The sequence below is a fragment of the Pseudophryne corroboree genome, chromosome 1 (genome assembly GCF_028390025.1).
Source record: "Pseudophryne corroboree isolate aPseCor3 chromosome 1, aPseCor3.hap2, whole genome shotgun sequence".
Classification (NCBI taxonomy): Eukaryota; Metazoa; Chordata; class Amphibia; order Anura; family Myobatrachidae; genus Pseudophryne; species Pseudophryne corroboree.
In genome coordinates this window covers 137981305-138005119 of record NC_086444.1, presented here as the reverse complement: position 1 = coordinate 138005119, position 23815 = coordinate 137981305, and the positions used below count along the sequence as shown (strand labels likewise).

Genomic DNA, 23815 nt, shown 5'->3' with positions numbered 1-23815 from the left:
TTTATAAGGTCCTGATGCCACCCATCCAATGGGAGAAGAGAGGAGACCAGGTCAGCTGTGAAACACCCCATTCAGTATCTCCATGTACAAAGGCTCTAGCCTAGCAGAATGAGTGTGAAATGATTACTATTGCTTTTTGGGATCTTGCCTAGTGTACAGACTGAACAATACAGTGATGCTATTCCCAGCTTTGCCAGTGATATAATAGACTCACGCTGTTGTGTTAGGCAAGCTGCTAAACCCCTTAGCTGCAGTCACAGACAGCACATTGAAAATTGAAAGAAAAAAAAACCCTACAATCTTTGCTGTAAAATGAAATCATCTTGGTCTTTCTTGACCTTGGAACTAATGCTTATTACATAGCAAAGCAGCCTCCGTATTCATTTAAAAATGCAAACTCTTGCACTTATGCAATTTATATAGCATGGCATGTCTATTTTTGTTTACTTGTTTAAGTTGTGTAAGCAGTCTGCATTTATGTAGTGGTCAGTATTTATAATGAGGCCTAGAATGCAGCATTTGAAACCTTTAGTACAGTATTAAAACCACTGAGGATATTTCCTAACGTTCTACGAATGCATAGAGTAAGTATTGAGAAATGGAGTGCCTATAGGGATTATTGGCCATGTTGCTTCTATGTTAAAAAAACTGTGACATTTTCTCACTTACTTGCTTGTTATGGCCATCTTCATGCCTGGTGGTAATTACATGTATCTAAGCATTAAAGGTGAATGCACCTATGCATGAAAATGCACCTACAGTATGCCTCAAAGCGCAACCTGTAATATTTACATATAGAATGGCATCTGTGACAGTTTCCATACTGTGACATAGGTTTCCTGCCTTTCTCCATTAGTGGTTTACTTTTTTCTGACTCCAGTAATATACTTTAGTGCACGAATGCCATTATACCATTAGCCAGCTCCCATCCATACCTCACATGTGATGGAAGTCATGCAAGGTGCTTAACAAACTAGGGAACTTGCCCCTTCTTTTTTTGGTTGTCCCTCAGAATTGGGAGGGTGGACCTCCGTCCAAAACTCACACTAAAATATATAGTCTTAATTAAATATTTGTGACAGTAAATTGCCAGAGATGTTATCTTCGAGTACACAGCTTTATCCACCAAATAATCTGAGCAGATGAGCCACCTAGAGACAGTCTGTTCCATCCTCTTTGTGACGGTCTTTGTAAGGTAGTGATCATCTGCTTAGCTTATGAATTATGTCGATATGTATTATTATTAGGGACGGATATTGGAATGTCACTTTATCAGCATGGCATGGTTTTCTAACTTCTTACCTGACATCATGTTATGGCTATGCGATGGCTAGTTACTATCGCATCCAAAATCATTCGATTGTATAACCATCAATGGTTATACAGGTTGAGTATCCCTTATCCAAAATGCTTGGGACCAGAAGTATTTTGGATATGGGATTTTTCCGTATTTTGGAATAATTGCATACCATAATGAGATATCATGGTGATGGGACCTAAATTTAAGCACAGAATGCATTTATGTTACATATACACCTTATACACACAGCCTGAAGGTAATTTTAGCCAATATTTTTTATAACTTTGTGCATTAAACAAAGTGTGTCTACATTCACACAATTCATTTATGTTTCATATACACCTTATACACACAGCCTGAAGGTCATTTAATACAATATTTTTAATAACTTTGTGTATTAAACAAAGATTGTGTACATTGGTGGTCATTCCGAGTTGTTCGCTCGCAAGCTGCTTTTAGCAACTTTGCACAAGCTAAGCCGCCGCCTACTGGGAGTGAATCTTAGCATAGTAAAATTGCAAACGAAAGATTCTCAAAATTGCGATTACACACCTCTTAGCAGTTTCTGAGTAGCTCCAGACTTACTCGGCATCTGCGATCAGTTCTGTGCTTGTCGTTCCTGGTTTGACGTCACAAACACACCCAGCGTTCGCCCAGACACTCCCCCGTTTCACCAGCCACTTCCGCGTTTTTCCCAGAAACGGTAGCGTTTTTCCGCACACACCCATAAAACGGCCAGTTTCCGCCCAGAAACACCCACTTCCTGTCAATCACACTCCGATCACCAGAACGAAGAAAATACCTCGTAATGCCCTGAGTAAAATACCTAACTTCTTAGCAAATTTACTTGGCGCAGTCGCAGTGCGGACATTGCGCACTAAGCGGAAAATCGCTGCGATGCGAAGAAATTTACCGAGCGAACAACTCAGAATGACCACCATTGAGCCATCAAAAAACAAAGGTTTCACTATCTCACTCTCACTCAAAAAAGTCCGTATTTCGGAATATTCCGTATTTCGGAATATTTGGATATGGGATACTCAACCTGTACTGCACACACTAGCAGCCGGAGGCGGAGCTTTGTGCAAACATGCATGAACTGTGTTGCTGACACCACTTCTGTGTCTCCGCAGCTAAATACAAGCAATCAGCCATCAGAAAGCAGAATTCGATGGCCATCAAAAGCCCACTATTCCATGGAAAATGCATTTCATTGGATCAGGAATGTCAATGATTTCTAACCACCGACTCCCCATTCTATCCCTAATTCCTATATAAGTGACTGAGAAAGCTTTCAAAGCTTAGCCGATCTATTTATTAAAAAGTGTGGATAGGTTTGGTTTCCCGTTCCTACTTATTGCAGTGATAACCTCCTATTACCATAATTTATCAAGAAAATATCACGGAAACAGCTGAGTAATACGTTCTTACTGCTTCATTGGGCTTTTCCTGACGCATAGGCAACCCTGCTTTCCGGTTCTTATTACATGTGCAGAGCAAATTGATAAGAATTTTTTTGAGCTTTTTAATACTTTAGAGTCCAGGTGGTATACATTTATTAGCTAGAGCTTTGTGAAACCTTCTGGTCATCAGTGGCTTTGAGCGATAGTTTTAAAATGCTAAACCAGGCTTGTTTAGCATTCATTTCTATTGCCGCTTTAAGGGGGTAATTCAGAGATGATCGCAGCAGCAAATTTGTTAGCAGATGGGCAAAACCATGGCCCTCATTCCGTGTTGTTCGCTCGCAAGCCGATTTTAGCAGATTTGCTCATGCTAAGCCGCCGCCTACTGGGAGTGAATCTTAGCATCTTAAAATTGCGAACGATGTATTCGCAATATTGCGATTACACACCTCGTAGCAGTTTCTGAGTAGCTCCAGACTTACTCGGCATCTGCGATCATTTCACTGCTTGTCGTTCCTGGTTTGACGTCACAAACACACCCAGCGTTCGCCCAGACACTCCTCTGTTTCTCCGGCCACTCCTGCGTTTTTTCCGGAAACGGTAGTGTTTTTTCCCACACGCCCATAAAACGGCCTGTTTCCGCCCAGTAACACCCATTTCCTGTCAATCACATTACGATCGCCAGAACGATGAAAAAGCCGTGAGTAAAATTACTAAGTGCATAGCAAATTTAATTGGCGCAGTCGCAGTGCGAACATTGCGCATGCGCATTAAGCGGAAAATCGCTGCGATGCGAAGATTTTTACCGAGCGAACAACTCGGAATGAGGGACCATGTGCACTGCAGTTGTGGCAGATATAACATGTGCAGAGAGATCTAGATTTGGGTGGGTTATTTTGTTTCTGTACAGAGTAAATATTAGCTGCTTTATTTTTACACTGCAATTTATATTTCAGTTTGAACACACCCCACCTAAATCTAACTCTCCCTGCACATGTTACATCTGCCTCACCTGCAGTGCACATGGGGGGTCATTCCGAGTTGATCGTAGCTGTGCTAAATTTAGCACAGCTACGATCAGGCACTCAGACATGAGGGGGGACGCCCAGCACAGGGCTAGTCCACCCCGCATGTCAGTGCCGCCGCCCCCACCCCCCCACAGAAAACAGCGGCGATGCTTTTGCATTTCAGGAGTAACTCCCGGCCAGCGCAGCTCCTGTGGCTGGCCGGGAGAACCTCCTCGCTGCCTGGGTCGCAGCGGCTGCGTGTGATGTCACACAGCCGCCACGGCCCGCCCCCTCAACGGTACCGCACCCCCTAAACGGCGGCTAAACGCCTCCATCCAACCCCCTCCTGCGCAGATCTTACACGATCGCTGAGCTGCGATAAACTGCAGCGAGCGATCGGGTCGGAATGACCCCCATGGTTTGCCCATCTGCTAACAAATTTGCTGCTACGATCAGGTCTGAATTAGGCCCTCAATCCATCGGTCAAAACCAACAGCGATCAGCAGTTTTGACACTCTGCTCGTTAGTAAATCTTCCCCCTTAACTGCAACTGACTATAGGGGGACATGTACTAAACAGTGGATAAAAGTGGAGAAGTGAGCCAGTGGAGAAGTTGCCAATGGCAACCAATCAGCATTGACGTAACAGTTATCATTTGCATACTATAAAAGTATACAGAGCAGCTGATTAGTTGCCATGGGCAACTTCTCCACCGGCTCACTTCTCCACTTTTTTCGACTGCTTAGTACATGTCCCCCTTTATGCAAATAAGCTTCTTTACATAAGAAGTTATGGCTTATACAATAGAGACGTGTATAGGACGGGTGGTCTTCAGTATGCCGACTGACGGGATCCCGGCGCACAGTATACCGGTGCCGGGATCCCGACAGCCGGCATACCGACACTTATTCTCCCTCGTGGGGGTCCACGACCCCCCTGGAGGGAGAATAAAATACGCGCAACCGTGCCCGTAGCGAGGCGAGCACAGCGAGCCCGCAAGGAGCTCAATTGCGCTCGTCACACTGTCGGTAAGCCGGCGGTCGGCCTCCCGGCGCCGGTATGCTGGTCGCCGGGAGCCCGACCGCCGGCATAACATAGTGAACCCTTAAGGACTACTGACACTAACTCATTCATAAGAGGTTGTGCCCCTGAAAAAGTGTTGCTAGCAGCAATGGTATTCACAATTTTGCAACCAGTCAGTCAAATCTTTTTATTAATAGTGCATTTTGAAAATCTTTTTGTTCCTCTTTGAAGAGCTCACCAGCTTAGCTTGGATTTGACCTAGGTCTGATTTCACCGGCCTGCACAGTGTGAACAATTACCGCAGCTACAAAGCAGCCGTATGCAGTGAACCACTGCAAATGTCATTTATTTGCTGACATTACATGATCCTTATGCAAATTAAGAGAATTCTGCTTTACAGTTCTCCGCCACAGTGTGCTCGCCTCTAGATTAAAAAAGAAAATCTGTAGCCAGCACAGGAATCTACATCATTAAAAATAATACAGAGATTTGGAAATCTTAATCCTCCCTTCTTCTTGGAGTGTACGGTTACAGTTATTATCGTGTTGTGAAATCAGATATCTTTCCTCCCCCCCACCCCCCACCCAAAAAAAGGGAAAATTAATTATATAATTTTCCTTTTGCAGCTAATGAAAAATGAGCTGTCTGACTTTGACACGTTATTTAGATTAGCCTATTATGTTTAGTCTTTTAAATGTTTATTTAGGCTATGAAAAACAACACTGATTTAATTGAATTACCCCATATTTTGTAAGCTACGACCGCTGAGACTTCATCATCCTGTCACATAGGACTGTGTTTGCCTGCTTTCTCCCATCTGTTGCAGAATGTACAAAGGAAATTTAACCTTACATTAATTCATTTTTTCTCTCTCGCAGGTACAGAAATGGCACAACCTTAAAGCATTTCTCATATGATACTTGACAAGTTGCACAAAGGATTATTTTACACTTCCTTCCGAAAATTCCAATTTTTTTAAAAATATTTAATTCTGATATTTTTTTAACTGGATTAAAAAAAAAATGAAAGTGGAAAAGCAAGAGGGGATAATGTTCTGGAGGAGAGCTTGTGTTAAAAAGTAAACAATCCCTTCATGGTAAGCTGCAAAGCCTCTCCTCAGGGTGGTGGCGTTTGAGGAAGGAAGAAGGGTACTTGGTTATGGTGCCGTTCTGGGATAGAGCTAATACTGTAGGACAGAGGTAGCCTGACAAGGAAATCAAAAAACACAAAAACTGACAACGAAGAGAAAGGAGCGCCCATCTGCTTTGCTTCCAAATTATGGAACTTTTGTGGAAGACGTTGACCTGGATATTGGGCCTTGCCATGGTTTCAGCGGAATCTCAAAGGGACAGCAGACTCGCCTTTAGTTCTCAAGGTAGGGTTCCACTATTAGACATGAGTAGTGAAGTATTATTATAGCACATTGCATGTGTTCTAACTTCTTACAGTATCCACGGATCACCTATAACATTTAGTTTAATGAGTTGTTTTATGCACAACTTATGCCATATAACGAACCTGGAGGTTTCTAGTACCATATTAATATATGTTGCCCAAATTAGTTTTGTGGCTTCTATGCAGTTTTAATTCAGAATCCATTTAACTACCTTGTACAAGGAGCATTAAAGAAAAGTTGTGGTACAAATTTGAGATACATCAACATATAAAGAATACACGCGTTTTCGACACTTTTAGTTGGACAAAAGCCATGGTCAGTATAATGATATGCTCTATTAAATTGTCATTGCCCTTTCTCTATTTTAATATGATTATGAGGCTGATGATACATGTCGTAAAGTGTTAGTGGTTGTAATGGTCTAGTATTACTCCCTGTTACTCTCCTTTTCCTTTGCATGCTCCCTTTATGGATTGTCCTGGCTTGCGATCACAAAGGGGAATTCCTGTCTTACCTTGAACACTACCAGCTGACGGTTCCTATAAGGGTTGACCGCAAAGGGGCCTTCATCAGCTTTACTGTGAAGAATGAAAAACACTCGCGGAGGAAGAGGAGTACAGACCCTAAAGACCAAGAGCAGGAAGCTTCTAAATTATTTTTTAAAATTTCTGCCTATGGCAAGCACTTTCACTTAAACCTGACTCTAAATACGGATCTGGTCTCAAAACACTTTACAGTAGAGTACTGGGGGAAGGATGGTCCTGAGTTTAAGCACGACTTCATAGAGAACTGTCACTACACAGGATATTTACAGGACCAAAACACCACAACGAAAGTGGCTCTAAGTAACTGCAATGGCTTGGTGAGTATTTCTGTCACTTTACAGCTAAATTTCATTTGTGAACTGTATAATATTCCATATTAAATCCCATTACTGCATTTTATTTCCTGCAATTTAAAGGGTGATGATATAAATTTATTGTACTTTAAATTGTGCAATTTAAGCAACATTTATGAGAATGCAACCAGTGATGTCACTAGTTCCTCATGACTTCATGTGCTGCATCATCACATTATATTGGACCGTGGCTGACTATATCATGTACATGCATATATTTGTATGTGTGTAGTGTATATTATGTAAATGTGTATATGTATATATACATATATAATGTATTTAGTATATGTATATATTATATAGACATGCAAGTTAAACACAAGAGCGTAATATGGTTTACTATGTTCTCTTGTGGAATATATCAAATACAATTTGATCTGTATACTGTACTTGAAAATGTAGACGATCAAGCTTCTCTGTGATTCTTTAATGTATCAGCTTCTATTCAAGAGGAATCACCAACAGGGTCCAATAAATAGTGTGGTGGCTCCAAACTATCTGAAGATGGTTGATATAAGGATAAGTATGTAAGGGCTCAAGATTAAAACACTTTGAAGTCAAATGAATAGTAGTTTATCTGATATCCATAATGTAATTCAACATATACAGAGGTGGAGTTTCTGGATAATGGAAATTATGCTGGAGTCCACTTCAGTGTATACCAGTGGTCCAGGAAGTTTAGTGCTGAAACACGTAGGGTAGCCTCTGCATTTGGAGATTGATTTTAGTCACGGCTGTCACATAAGTTACCAGTCATTTGAATTTTATACATGAGGAGATATGTTTTTAGTCTTTTATTACACATGGGGGTCAATTCTATTCAGCGACAGTTGAATAGCGCCGGGAGTTAGCTCCCGTCGCTATTCAATTCAGCTCATGTTAAGTCGGCGAAGGCCCGTTCTCGCCGACTTAACAGGTTGAATTTTCGGGAGAACGGGCATTCTCCGACTTAACTCCCCGCCGCGATGCTGATTCCCGACAGAATCAGCCTCGCGCCGGCCGCGCGGCAGCACTTTTGTCGTATTTCCTCTCTCATCCCCCGGGGGGTAAGAGAAGAATTCCCGACAATTGGTGTCACTTGGCGCTGTATTGAATAGTGCCGGGAGCTAACTCCCGGCACTATTCAACTGTCGGTGAATAGAATTGACCACATGGAGTGCTCCTGTGGCAATGTACTTAGAATGTTCTTAAATAGAAATCTTAATTTCCTTTGAGCGTATCTTCAGATAGTCTCCTGGATACATGCAGATGCATTAATGATACCCAATTAAACTGGGCCTTCTACATTTGCAAGTAGGCAGATTAAGGGGGACATTTACTAAGCAGTGATAAGAGCAGAGAAGTGAGCCAGTGGAGAAGTTGCCCCATCAACCAATCAGCATCTCTGTATCATTTTATAGTATGCAAATTATAGATGTTACTTCAGTGTTGATTGGTTGCCATGGGCACCTCTTCATTGGCTCACTTTTCCGCTCTTATCACTGCTTAGTAAATGTTCCCCTTAATCCTAATTTATATTTCTCTTCAGTAGAGTTCTCCAGTACACTATATTGTGCCCTCTCATATTGTGTGCTGGGTGTGGATCATTAGATCGACAGTGTCTAGGTCGACAATGTTTAGGTCGACAGTCACTAGGTCGACAGGGTTTGAAGGTCAACAGGGTTTCTAGGTCGACAGGTCAAAAGGTCGACATGAGTTATTCATGTTTTTTTGGTGTCGTTTTCTCCGTACAGTGACCGGTAAGCCCAATTAGTGCACCGTGTCCCCTCGCATGGCTCGCTTCGCTCGCCATGCTTCGGGCAAGGTGCCTCGCTCTGCTACCGCTGCGCTCAGCACAGGTTACTATTCCCAAGTAGTCCGCATGGATCGTTAAGTATAAAAAAGTAAAAAATTTTTTTTTAAACTCATGTCGACCTTTTGACCTGTCGACCTTGAAATAATGTCGACCTAGTGACTGTCGACCTATAGTGGTCGACCTAAACATTGTCGACCTGGATACTGTCGATCTTCAGACCGGATCCCTTGTGTTCTATGGGTGGAGTTCAATTGTTTTTACCAGCAGCTGTCACTACCGGACACATGACGGAGCAGTTTAATCATTACTCTGGGCGCGAACAGCTACCAATGCCGGAATTTCAGATCACAGGCACCGGGGGTGGAGAGCTGAAATATGCAAAATATGCGAAAAGAGACCTGTTTGTCACTTTTTTCACATCGAGCCCATTTGTTTAGTCTGGTTTAGCTGCTTTACACGGATAAAACTGGATCGACAGTGTCTAGGTCGACAATGTTTAGGTCGACAGTCACTAGGTCGACAGGGTTTGAAGGTCAACAGGGTTTCTAGGTCGACAGGTCAAAAGGTCGACATGAGTTATTCATGTTTTTTTGGTGTCGTTTTCTCCGTACAGTGACCGGTAAGCCCAATTAGTGCACCGTGTCCCCTCGCATGGCTCGCTTCGCTCGCCATGCTTCGGGCAAGGTGCCTCGCTCTGCTACCGCTGCGCTCAGCACAGGTTACTATTCCCAAGTAGTCCGCATGGATCGTTAAGTATAAAAAAGTAAATTTTTTTTTTTTAAACTCATGTCGACCTTTTGACCTGTCGACCTTGAAATAATGTCGACCTAGTGACTGTCGACCTATAGTGGTCGACCTAAACATTGTCGACCTGGATACTGTCGATCTTCAGACCGGATCCCTTGTGTTCTATGGGTGGAGTTCAATTGTTTTTACCAGCAGCTGTCACTACCGGACACATGACGGAGCAGTTTAATCATTACTCTGGGCGCGAACAGCTACCAATGCCGGAATTTCAGATCACAGGCACCGGGGGTGGAGAGCTGAAATATGCAAAATATGCGAAAAGAGACCTGTTTGTCACTTTTTTCACATCGAGCCCATTTGTTTAGTCTGGTTTAGCTGCTTTACACGGATAAAACTGGACCATTTGGGCGCAATGTGCACGTTAAAAAAAGCAATTGAATATCACACCGCGATCTTGTGTCACTTTAGACTGGAGATGGGGCATGATAGAACAATTGAATTTCGCCCTATATATGTCATAGACGAGTCTTTGACTGCCTAGCCCTAGAGACTATAAGGGACTATATATATAAGGCAATCTGGAACCAATCATTATCTATGTTGGAATTAGGCACTGCATATAGATTCTTATTATGTGGTTGTAGTGCATCATATTGGACTTTTAAAATAATCTACATCTGTGACAGGTAAACTTCAAAGCTCTTCACTATTCTGGTAATAAAAATAAATTTTCATAGAAAGTTTTTCCTACTTTGTGTTTTGGACTGTTGCCATATTGTGTATAAAACATGCTGTATTTCGGGGTAGCAGGCAGAGTCTCTGCCATCATCCTTTCATGAATTCAGTGCAGCTTGCTTACCTATTGTGTTGGATAATTGGTGGCGTGATCGGGACACTTGGGCAAATGCTGGGAACCTCAAAGTGTAATTTCCATTGCATTTTGTGTTATATTTGCTGCTTAAGAAGGACAATCTGTCTCCCAGATTTGTCTTTTGCCCTTAGCTGCCTGAAATAAAAAAATCCATTGCAGGTCATTAGATATACCAGGTCTCCATCACTTATTTAAGGGTAAGCTTTTTATTCAACATTTTTCTATGAACAAGCAAACATAGAACCTAAACTCCACTCCATAACATCCGAATGTCTTTACTGTGATGCTAGTACTATATTGAAACATATTTCTAGTACTAGACATAGTATAGCAGTTATTACTTCCTTATAGCATGGAGGTTATGGGGGGTATCCAATTAGATGCAGTCCTTTTATCGACTGGTGAAAGACGGATATCGCAATAAATGACCGATGATCATTATCACAGTATCCGATTAGGGTCCATTGTCATCGGCCAAAAATGGACCCGCTATTGTGCAAAAACACATGGAATCGGGGATAAATCAAAACATGCTGGCATCTGGAGGGGGGGAGGGAGGTGCGGGGCGGTATAAGGGGGGGAGCCTGCCACATCGGGGCTAATAAGATAGCCCCAGGCAATAGAATTACCTGTGGACATCGACCGCAGGTAATTGGATGCCCCACTATGAGTTAAGCTCCCTGTTACTGCCAGGTGCTCCGGTTTCATCCTACACTCCATAAACATACTGATGGATTAATTGATGTTGATGCAAAATAATAAAGAAAATAAACACCAATATATATGTGTGTCTATATGATAGGGATTATAGATTGTAAGCTCCCTTGCGGCAGGAGCAGATGTGAATGTTCTACGGGGGTCATTCCAAGTTGATCGTAGCTATGCTAAATTTAGCACAGCTACGATCATGTTCCCTGACATGCGGGGGGACGCCCAGCACAGGGCTTGTCCGCCCCGCATGTCAGTGCCGCCCCCCGTACAAATACAAACGCATCGCACAGTGGCGATGCATTTGTATTTGAGGAGTAACTCCCGGCCAGCACAGCTCCTGCGGCTGGCCGGGAGTTGCTCGTCGCTCCCGCTGACCGCAGCGGCTGCGTGAGACATCACGCAGCTGCCGCGGCCCACCCCCCCAACGGTCTGGCCACGCCTGCGTTGGCCGGACTGCTCCCCCTAAAGCCGCCGTTCAGCCCCCTCCCGCCCAGTGACCGCCTCTGTTTCAGAGGCGATCGCTAGGTAACGAAAGCTGCCATGCGCTGGCACATGCGCAGTTCCGACCCGATCGCTGCGACAAACTGCAGCGAGTGATCGGGTCGGAATGACCCCCTATGTTCTCTGCAAAGCACTGAGTAATATGCGTACACTATATAAATGACTGAAAATATTGTGATATCTTGTAGTATTATTATTATTATTATTATTATTAGCTCCGTGATCTTAATTCTTGCAGTGCCTGTATACAATTTATTTGAATCTAGTCTGCCACACTTCATATTGTATGAAACTGTCCTGTGGCAGATAGCAGTGTATTAGCCGTCTACAATTTTAATTAAAGTAATAGTCATTCATTTTTACTTTAACCAGTAAATAAATATTGTGCTTATTTTGTTACTTGTTTGTGCATTTACCTCAGTCGATTCAATTGTTTTCCTCCGTGGCTACCACTAGGGGGCTCAAAACAGAATAATTCAATTGTTGCTCCTTTCGGCGGCCATTAACCGTGGAAGAGGCATTTCTCATTAATGCCTTCTGAGGCGCCAAAAAGAAATGCTCAAAAGTCTGTGGTTTGGGTGCACTAACCAGGACTTTAGATAGGATTAGCCACTATTCACCCAAAAAACACATGAATTGCCCCCTAAGGGGTTGATTCAATGCATGTGTCATTGCAACGACGTAGAGACGCCAGCAATGGCACACCAAAATCGCCCCAGTTTCCTATAGGGGTGTGTAATATTTTACCGTAAGTGCAGCATATGTGAGCATAGATTGCCTTGTCTGCATCACCCACAATTGAATTGACCCCTAAACTGGAAACTTGCCCCTCAAACTACACTAAATATATGGTATGTGCCAGCCAGATACAATGACATTCTTAGGGAGTCAGAGGTGTGCTAAATGTACCTAAATCCCCCCTTAAGTTAGTGTACAAAAGACCTGTTTGCAGTGTTGATCAATGACAGTTTTAGGGGTCACTCGTACCCTCTGTAATGTAGAGGAACGTGCCACAGGCTGGATGTAATAACACAGAGCAGGCTGGTGCTATGACCGGCAGTCGTTTCCCATATTTTCATGTTTTGAATTTAATCGGATTCATTCATTTTGTAAACAGATCACTTCCAATGATGAATAGGAACACCCTGCCCTTTCTCTGCTGTCAGAGCATGACTTTCACAATAGCTGTCGAGTGTCACATGCTTTTTTTGGTTATGTTTTAAGCTGCTGCTACATATTATAACAGTACATCACCACTGTAGGATCCTGTCTTAATTGTAACTCTTATGTAGGTGCTGTGGTTTAGGGAGGAAGACCACTAACATTTCTGTAAGGAAATGTATGACATTCATAATTATACACATTACGAAATACAGCTTGTACACATTGATGTTGAAAAAACACCTGTTAATAGTATAGACAAAACTATTTTTCTGCCTTACAGAACATTTGAAGCGTCCCTGCGGCATAATGTGCTATGGCCTGATTCTGATATATACGGCATTGCACAGCAGGGAAGCTGCAGCGCAATACCGCACAGCTAATGTTTTAATGCTGCAGGAGGAGTCTGTAAGAAAGAGACGCCTCTTGCCAGCATCTGTCCACACAGTACAAATCATCTTGTGACCATTGGTAAAATGGTCCCGGTTGCCACCCGGCTCTGCCCACCAAACACCGTAGCATGTCAATCACGTTGCGGCTAAGAGTGGGACGGCAAGCGATTACACAGGACTCGTTCTGCACATGCACACTACCCCTGCCATCAGATTTGTACAGAAACCATCTGTTCTATATACAAATCTGAATCGATGTACTGAAAATGCTCCTATTATGTTGTAATGAGCATTGATGCTTCTGAATGCTACAGGAAACATTGAAATTGAGGGTTCAGTATGAAAAGTTGGTGGTCGGGATGCCGGCGTTCAGCATACCGATGACAGTATTCCGATCGCGACAGTGCCAACAAGGGGTACCCTAACCACCCTCCCCTACCCCCTAACCCTCCCACTCCGCAGCCTAACCCTAACCACCCCTATTCGTGCCTAACCCTAACCTCCCCCCGGTGGTGCCTAAACCTAACCCTCCCTTTCCCGCAGCCTAAACCTAACCCACCCCCCATAGTGCCTAACCCTAACCCCCCCCCCCCCCCCCCCTCTGCAGCATAACCCTAACCTCTCCCACCCCGTACCCTAACCCCCCCCCCCCCCGGAGTGTGCCTAAACGTAACCCTCCCTTTCCCACAGCCTAAACCTTACCCACCCCCCATAGTGCCTAAGACTACCTCCCCCCCCTCTTCTGCAACATAATGTACCCTAACCCCCCCTCCCCCGGAGTGTGCCTTAGCTTAACCTACCCCTCCCGAACGCTAAACTTAAGGCAGCAGTGCATACTTACCTTCGGGATCCTGACTGTCGAGATATAGTCATCAGGATCCTGATCTCCTCGGGATTCCGGCGTCGGTATTCTGCCGGCTGGCGGGATTCCGGTGTCGGTATTACGGCTATTGGGATCCCGACAGCCAGGATCCTGAACGCATACCGAAATTGACACTAAGCAAATGCAACGTATCAGTAAATGTACAGGTCCATTCGCTTCCATTATATTTTGTACGATTAACATTACTCAGCTTTACTAACACTTGTTGATTCCATATAGTAAATGTAGGGACAGATTTACAACAAGTAACGAATCTTAAATGGTGCTCCAACCAATCATCTCCTAACTGTAATTTTTCAAACACATGACAGGAGCTGATTGGCTGGAGAATCATCTAAGATTAGTAACGAGTGATAACAAAAATATCACTCGTTGTTAAATCTGCACCGTAATTCTTTATGATATAAGGAATTGGCTTATAGAGGACACGTACACTCTGTACAGTTGTGTGAGAGCTCTAAGTGCATAGATGCTAATTCAGGTTGGATCGCAATTTGCGCGGGGGTCTCAAATATTTGATTGGCACCAGTCACAGGGCGCAGTGCAGCCGCCATATAAGCTTACAGGCACTTTCAGGATGGAGATAATCCTCTTTCCGGCTGCTCCACCTCTTCCCTCCCTACAGTCCTTTTCCTCCTGCCTCCAAGGTTCTCCTCCTCCCTGCACCCAGCTCCAACCCCTATAGTGTGAGGCTATTTACTGTGGGCTCGCCCCTTCTTTAGGGGCCCTGTGCCCTTCTCACCTCCCACTTCATATGTTCCTACCCTCTTTTCTCTCAACTTTTACTGCTGCAAAGAAAGAATGCTTCCAAAATAGAAGTGTTAATACTTTACTTTCACCAAATAACAAATTGCAAAGTGAGTAAACTGAAGAGAAATCTAAATCAAATCAATATTTGGTGTGACCACCCTTTGCCTTCAAAACAGTATCAATTCTTCTAGGTACACTTGCACACAGTTTTTGAAGGAAGTCGGCAGGGAGGTTGTTCCAAACATCTTGGAGAACTAACCACAGATCTTCTGTGGATGTAAGCTTGCTCAAATCCTTCTGTCTCTTCATGTAATCCCAGACACGATGATGTTGATGTCAGGGCTCTGTGGGGCCATAGCATTATTTCCAGGACTCCTTGTTCTTCATTATGCTAAAGATAGTTCTTAATGGCATTGGCTGTATGTTTAGGGTCATTGTTCTGCTGCAGAATAAATTTGGAGCCAATCAGACGGTATTGCATGATGGATAAGTATCTGCATGTATTTCTCATCATGGGTGATCCGTCTCTGACTGGCTCCCCACTTGATGAGAGACTGGGTAGTCCCCCGTGCAAATGCATGGGTTGTCCTCCCTTAAAGATGTCCTTGCTGCTGACCCTTCTTCATTGCTGTTTAGGGCAGACTAGATGGGCCAAGTGGTTCTTATCTGGCATCAAATTCTATGAAATATGGGAAAACATGGCCATGCAGGGCTGTGGAGTGTTGGAGTCTGTAGAAATGTCTCATCATTCCCCTTTTCTCAGGCACTTCTCCAGATCAGTCTCATACATCTCTGAACATATGAGCCTGATTCTTCTCTTACAGAAAAGAAAATGGCAGGAGGAACAAGCTAATAAAGAGGTCTATTCATGAAGCAGTGAAAAGTGTGGAGAAGTAAGCCAGTGGAGAAGTTGCCCATGGCAACCAATCAGCTGCTACGTATAATTTTATAGAATGCATTTCCTCAACCCCGATTGGTTGCCATGGGCAACTTCTCCACTGGCTCTCTTCCCCTCACTTTTCATTGATTCATGAGTAGATCCCATAGAGTCCTTTACCAAGATGAAAAACCAAAACAGAGACCAGACCAGCAGTGTTTGTTTTCTGTTATGAAAATGATGGTTCTGTTCAAAATCAGAAAGAAATTGCTGCATGGTGAAGTGAAGTTGAGGTGTGCCATGTCCATACTGATCTGTGTAAGTAACACATAATAAGATACTAATAATGTTGGAAGTGATACAGTCCAGGGCAGGAATAGGTGAGGAGTACAATTCTAATGTTAGTAGAGCAGGGATATGAGGATTAGCATTGTGCATTAGTTACTGGAGAATACATTACTTACTGTCATATACCATGTGTTTCCTCTAGGTTGTTTCAGTGGAGCGTAGTAAAGTAGACGAGTTTGAGTTGAAGGTTTGGCGTACTGACCCTGCAGTCAAGCGTGTAATCTGTGTCAAAATTAATGAGAATAGCTACACACTGTTATATCGATAGTACTATGCCCCCTCTAGATTATCTCCCGATGTTACCAGATGGCTCATTTCTTCATAGATGGAGGAGACTTATACCACCCTGGGAAGTGTGGGGTCTAGTTTATACCCTTCTGGACATAGATATAGATATTTTCTTTTCTCTCCCAAACATTCTCCTGTGTCCGTTATTCCTTTGATCTTTTTCACTCCGTGCACTTTTCAGTATTGGAGGTACAATGTCATAAAAACAATGAAGAAAAAATGTATATAATGAAGTAATGTTTTAATACAAACACATATACATAAATAACATATTAGGATCAGATTTGACACAATCCTTAGGCAGCATATGAGACGGGTAGTTACCAGAAAAAATTGGAACTGTGGCCAAACAGTCCCTATAAGCGCATGTGTTCAATATGGGAAATCTGACCTGAACTTTGAGAAAGACCCCAGCACAGGGTAGAAACGCGTTTGTGTTCCTGTGGTGGCGACAGTGAGCGGAGCATTGTGACCGGGAAGCAGCAGTTACGATCGTGATTCGTGTGGGTATATCCGGACTTCCCATATTGAACACATAGGGACTGTTTGGCCACAGTTCCAATTTTTTCTGCTAACTACCCGTCTCATATGCTGCCTAAGGATTGTGTCAAATCTGATCCTAATATGTTATTTATGTGTTTGTATTAAAACGTTACTTCACTATATACATTTTTTCTTCATTGTTTTTATGACATTGGCCCTTATTCCGAGTTGATCGCTAGCTGCTTTCGTTCGCAGCGCAGCGATTAGGTAAAAAAGCGGCACTTCTGCGCATGCGTATGGGGCGCAGTGCGCACGCGCGACGTACTTTCACAACAGCCAAAGTAGTTTCACACAATGTCTAGCGACGCTTTTCAGTCGCACTGCTGGCCGCAGAGTGATTGACAGGAAGTGGGTGTTTCTGGGTGGTAACTGACCGTTTTCGGGGAGTGTGTGTAAAAACGCAGGAGTGTCGGATAAAAACACAGGAGTGACTAGGGAAACGTAGGCGTGGCTGGCCGAACGCAGGGCGTGTTTGTGACGTCAAAACAGGTACTAAACAGACTGAAGTGATCGCTAGCTAGGAGTAAGTCCCGAGCTACTCAGAAACTGCAATCTTTTTTTGTAGCAATGCTGCGATCCTTTCTGTCGCACTTCTGCTAAGCTAAAATACACTCCCAGAGGGAGGCGGCTTAGCGTTTGCACTGCTGCTAAAAGCAGCTAGCGAGCGAACAACTCGGAATGAGGGCCATTGTACCTCCTGAGAATGCCAAATTGTTTCCTCACAAATATTTAAAATGCCCACTCTAATATATACTGCAGACGCCAGGCGCATCTTATTACCATATACGATAAATGTGCGCTGTACATCGCAAAACACTGCATCCCATAAGAGAAAACAATACACCCACACATTATCTGAGTTCCAAAGCTCATTGATGTATATATTTGTTATTAAAAGGATATGGATTCAATATATTACAAAGTACAGTATACCTATAGTTACATGGTTACACTCACACAGTAAGCAGTTAAAACATACAGTTACATACAGTTACATACAGTTACAGGCCAGCGATACAATTACCATATCTTTCAATGCACCCTCCTCTTAATATCTCTCTCTCTCTCAGCAAATAAATACAGGAACTGATCTGGCAATAACTCCATCATCGTCTAGTCCAAAACAGCAACTGGCTTCCTGTGTGATCAGCAATGTGTTATCTAGTTTGGGGGAGGGAACTTACTCATTCATGATGAGTCACTAGTCTCTTTGTATATGCTAATCAGGTTCAGCCTTGAAGACATCCAAAGGGCTGGCCTGAGCTTCCTGTCCACTACCTGTTTGGAATATCTATTGTTCTAATAAAAGTGATTTTAGCTTTTATACATTTAATCATAATTATTTGTTGCAATGTCCTACAACTTAATAACAAGTTTCAAATGAATCTACACATTAATCTGCTTGCTTTAATACCAAATATGACAGGTGTATCTGGTTTCGTTCAAATAATACACAAACATGACTTCATTATATAATTTTAAATCATCAAGATGTCTGGCGCTTGATATTATTATAATTATGTACTGCATGAAATAAGTGTCAAATCCATCTCTGTGGCATGTCCATGTAAATGCGTGTGTTACCATATATTGCTGTGCTTGCTGCGCGTATTTGCAAGTATAGCAACTCATAATGTGTGTAGTTTGTATGTTCTTTTTATGTAATATTGTTGACTTCGACAGTCCACCCTTTGGCAGCAAACACTAACTGCCATCAATTATTAACATAAGAAAAAAAAAATATTTCATACAATAATCGGTGACCTAGACACAAGTATGTATTAATTTTGCAAATCAGACACTTGTCTATATTTGGGGAAGACAGGGAGGAGGACGAGACATCCTCTATATGCACTCGGCGGTCACGGGACCACTGGTTGGGTGTGGGACAACATTCAACCTATAGAGTATGCTGGGACAGTGCTTTGGCCTATAATGTCTGATTTAAATGAACATTTCACACATACATGTACCTACGTCTTTGTACATTGATGTTTGGATTCGATTGAGGTTCTGCTGGGTAGATGAAGAAGACACAAACAAATCGTGAAAGTGACATATAAAATTTTCATGATCTACATATTCCTATCATTTTCTGAACATTGTTTCCATTTCTGGAACGTATGCTAGGTCTGTTTAATAATTGAACCAGGGTTATAAGTAGTTTCCTTCCTAAATAACATAAACCTTTGGAGTTCGGGGAGAGCCACTCATAAACCTTTCTTCCACATATATTAATGAGCTCTTTATCTGCAATGTGTGAATAGCCATTGTCTGATTGTTCCTGATTACCTCCGAACTCCATAACTACTAGACCTTCGATTTTTCTCTGATTTTAACAAACTGATCGGCCAATCCTGGGATCCTATAAGGAAATCACTCCTTCCTCCAGAACCAGTTCCAGTCCCACACTCGACTCCTCATAAAAAACCTTGCAAAAATAGAATATCCTGAAAAAAAATAAGAATTTACTCACCGGTAGTTCTATTTCTCGTAGTCCGTAGTGGATGCTGGGAACTCCGGAAGGACCATGGGGAATAGCGGGCCCCGAAGGAGGCTGGGCACTCTAGAAAGATTTATGACTACCTGGTGTGCACTGGCTCCTCCCACTATGACCCTCCTCCAAGCCTCAGTTAGGACACTGTGCCCGGACGAGCTGACATAATAAGGAAGGATTTTGAATCCCGGGTAAGACTCATACCAGCCACACCAATCACACTGTACAACTCGTGATACTATATCCAGTTTGACAGTATGAAAAACAACTGAGCCTCTCAACAGATGGCTCAACAATAACCCTTTAGTTAACAATAACTATTTACAAGTATTGCAGACGATCCGCACTTGGGATGGGCGCCCAGCATCCACTACGGACTACGAGAAATAGAATTACCGGTGAGTAAATTCTTATTTTCTCTGACGTCCTAGTGGATGCTGGGAACTCCGGAAGGACCATGGGGATTATACCAAAGCTCCCAAACGGGCGGGAGAGTGCGGATGACTCTGCAGCACCGAATGAGAGAACTCTAGGTCCTCCTCAGCCAGGGTATCAAATTTGTAGAATTTAGCAAACGTGTTTGCCCCTGACCAAGTAGCTGCTCGGCAAAGTTGTAAAGCCGAGACCCCTCGGGCAGCCGCCCAAGATGAGCCCACTTTCCTTGTGGAATGGGCATTTACAGATTTTGGCTGTGGCAGGCCTGCCACAGAATGTGCAAGCTGAATTGTACTACAAATCCAGCGAGCAATAGTCTGCTTAGAAGCAGGAGCACCCAGCTTGTTGGGTGCATACAGGATAAACAGCGAGTCAGATTTTCTGACTCCAGCCGTCCTGGAAATATATATTTCTCTATCGTCCTAAGTGGATGCTGGGGTTCCTGAAAGGACCATGGGGAATAGCGGCTCCGCAGGAGACAGGGCACAAAAGTAAAGCTTTTACAGGTCAGGTGGTGTGTACTGGCTCCTCCCCCCATGACCCTCCTCCAGACTCCAGTTAGATTTTTGTGCCCGGCCGAGAAGGGTGCAATTCTAGGTGGCTCTCATAAAGAGCTGCTTAGAGAGTTTAGCTTAGGTTTTTTATTTTACAGTGATTCCTGCTGGCAACAGGATCACTGCAACGAGGGACAGAGGGGAGAAGAAGTGAACTCACCTGCGTGCAGGATGGATTGGCTTCTTGGCTACTGGACATGAAGCTCCAGAGGGACGATCACAGGTACAGCCTGGATGGTCACCGGAGCCACGCCGCCGGCCCCCTCACAGATGCTGAAGCAAGAAGAGGTCCAGAATCGGCGGCTGAAGACTCCTGCAGTCTTCTTAAGGTAGCGCACAGCACTGCAGCTGTGCGCCATTTTCCTCTCAGCACACTTCACACGGCAGTCACTGAGGGTGCAGGGCGCTGGGGGGGGGGGCGCCCTGGGAGGCAAATGAAAACCTTTAAAAAGGCTAAAAATACCTCACATATAGCCCCAGAGGCTATATGGAGATATTTACCCCTGCCTAAATGTACTAAATAGCGGGAGACGAGCCCGCCGAAAAAGGGGCGGGGCCTATCTCCTCAGCACACGGCGCCATTTTCTGTCACAGCTCCGCTGGTCAGGAAGGCTCCCAGGTCTCTCCCCTGCACTGCACTACAGAAACAGGGTATAACAGAGAGGGGGGGCAAAATAAATGGCAATATATTAATATAAAAGCAGCTATAAGGGAGCACTTAATCATAAGGCTATCCCTGTCATATATAGCGCTTTTTGGTGTGTGCTGGCAGACTCTCCCTCTGTCTCCCCAAAGGGCTAGTGGGTCCTGTCTTCGTATAGAGCATTCCCTGTGTGTCTGCTGTGTGTCGGTACGTCTGTGTCGACATGTATGAGGACGTTATTGGTGTGGAGGCGGAGCAATTGCCAAATATGAGGATGTCACCTCCTAGGGGGTCGACACCAGAATGGATGCCTTTATTTGTGGAATTACGGGATAGCGTCAACTCGCTTAAGCAGTCGTTTGCCGACATGAGGCGGCCGGACACTCAATTAGTGCCTGTCCAGGCGCCTCAAACACCGTCAGGGGCTGTAAAACGCCCCTTGCCTCAGTCGGTCGACACAGACCCAGACACAGGCACTGATTCCGGTGGTGAAGGTGACGAATCAACCGTATTTTCCAGTAGGGCCACACGTTATATGATTTTGGCAATAAAGGAGATGTTACATTTAGCTGATACTACAGGTACCACTAAACAGGGTATTATGTGGGGTGTGAAAAAACTACCAGTAGTTTTTACCGAATCAGAAGAATTAAATGACGTGTGTGATGAAGCGTGGGGTGCCCCGATAAAAAACTGCTAATTTCAAAGAAGTTATTGGCTTTATACCCTTTCCCGCCAGAGGTTAGGGAGCGCTGGGAAACACCTCCTAGGGTGGACAAAGCGCTAACACGCTTATCAAAACAAGTGGCGTTACCCTCTCCTGAGACGGCCGCACTTAAAGATCCATCAGATAGGAGGATGGAAAATATCCAAAAAGGTATATACACACATGCAGGTGTTATACTACGACCAGCTATTGCGACTGCCTGGATGTGCAGTGCTGGGGTAGTTTGGTCAGAGTCCCTGATCGAAAATATTGATACCCTGGACAGGGACAATATTTTACTGTCGTTAGAACAAATAAAGGATGCATTTCTTTATATGCGTGATGCACAGAGAGATATCTGCACACTGGCATCACGGGTAAGTGCTATGTCCATTTCGGCCAGAAGAGCTTTATGGACACGACAGTGGACAGGCGATGCGTAGAGGAGTTATTTGGGGTCGGTCTATCGGATTTGGTGGCCACGGCTACGGCCGGGAAATCCACCTTTCTACCTCAAGTCACTCCCCAACAGAAAAAGGCACCGACCTTTCAACCGCAGCCCTTTCGTTCCTTTAAAAATAAGAGAGCAAAGGGCTATTCATATCTGCCACGAGGCAGAGGACGAGGGAAGAGACAGCAACAGGCAGCTCCTTCCCAGGAACAGAAGCCCTCCCCGGCTTCTACAAAAGCCTCAGCATGACGCTGGGGCTTCGCAAGCGGACTCGGGGGCGGTAGGCGGTCGTCTCAAGAATTACAGCGCGCAGTGGGCTCACTCGCAGGTAAATCCCTGGATCCTGCAGATAATATCTCAGGGGTACAGGTTGAAATTAGAGACAGAGCCACCTCGCCGTTTCCTGAAGTCTGCTTTACCAACGTCCCCCTCAGAAAGGGAGACGGTTTTGGAAGCCATTCACAAGCTGTATTCTCAGCAGGTGATAGTCAAGGTACCTCTTCTACAACAAGGGAAGGGGTATTATTCCACTCTTTTTGTGGTACCGAAGCCGGATGGCTCGGTAAGGCCTATTCTAAATCTGAAGTCCTTGAACCTGTACATAAAGAAGTTCAAGTTCAAGATGGAGTCACTCAGAGCAGTGATAGCGAACCTGGAAGAAGGGGACTTTATGGTATCCTTGGACATCAAGGATGCGTATCTCCACGTTCCAATTACCCCTCACACCAGGGGTACCTCAGGTTCGTTGTACAAAACTGTCACTATCAGTTTCAGACGCTGCCGTTTGGTTTGTCCACGGCACCTCGGGTCTTTACAAAGGTAATGGCCGAGATAATATTTCTTCTTCGAAGAAAAGGCGTATTAATTATCCCATACTTGGACGATCTCCTAATAAGGGCAAGGTCCAGAGAACAGCTAGAGATGGGTTTAGCACTATCTCAAGAGGTGCTAAAGCAGCACGGATGGATTCTGAATATTCCAAAATCCCAATTAATGCCGACAACTCGTCTGCTGTTCCTGGGGATGATTCTGGACACAGTTCAGAAAAAGGTTTTTCTTCCCGAAGAAAAAGCCAAGGAGTTATCTGACCTGGTCAGGAACCTCCTAAAACCAGGAAAGGTGTCTGTACATCAATGCACAAGAGTCCTGGGAAAAAATGGTAGCTTCTTACGAAGCAATCCCTTTCGGCAGATTCCATGCAAAGGGATCTGTTGGACAAATGGTCAGGGTCGCATCTTCAGATGCACCTGCGGATAACCCTGTCGCCGAGGACAAGGGTATCCCTTCTGTGGTGGTTGCAGGAGGCTCATCTATTGGAGGGCCGCAGATTCGGCATGCAGGATTGGATCCTGGTGACCACGGATGCCAGCCTGAGAGGCTGGGGAGCAGTCACACAGGGAAGAAATTTCCAGGGAGTGTGGTCGAGCCTGAAAAAGTCTCTTCACATAAGCATTCTGGAACTAAGAGCAATCTACAATGCTCTAAGCCAGGCGGAACCTCTGCTTCAAGGAAGACCGGTGTTCATCCAGTCGGACAACATCACGGCAGTCGCCCATGTAAACAGACAGGGCGGCACAAGAAGCAGGAGGGCAATGGCAGAAGCTGCCAGGATCCTTCGCTGGGCGGAGAATCACG

The 23815-nt window shown here is 44.3% G+C and overlaps 1 protein-coding gene across 1 annotated transcript in view; it reads left to right on the top strand.

The window, feature by feature from the left end:
* The window catches only part of ADAMTS6 (ADAM metallopeptidase with thrombospondin type 1 motif 6), a 452024-nt gene that overhangs the window by 52844 nt on the left and 375365 nt on the right, over positions 1-23815 (top strand). The window contains exons 2-3 of the mRNA XM_063963153.1: positions 5612-6108; positions 6627-6991. Coding sequence (XP_063819223.1) covers positions 6012-6108; positions 6627-6991 — 462 coding nt within the window. The 5' untranslated portion in view covers positions 5612-6011. The remainder of the gene's footprint in view (positions 1-5611; positions 6109-6626; positions 6992-23815) is intronic.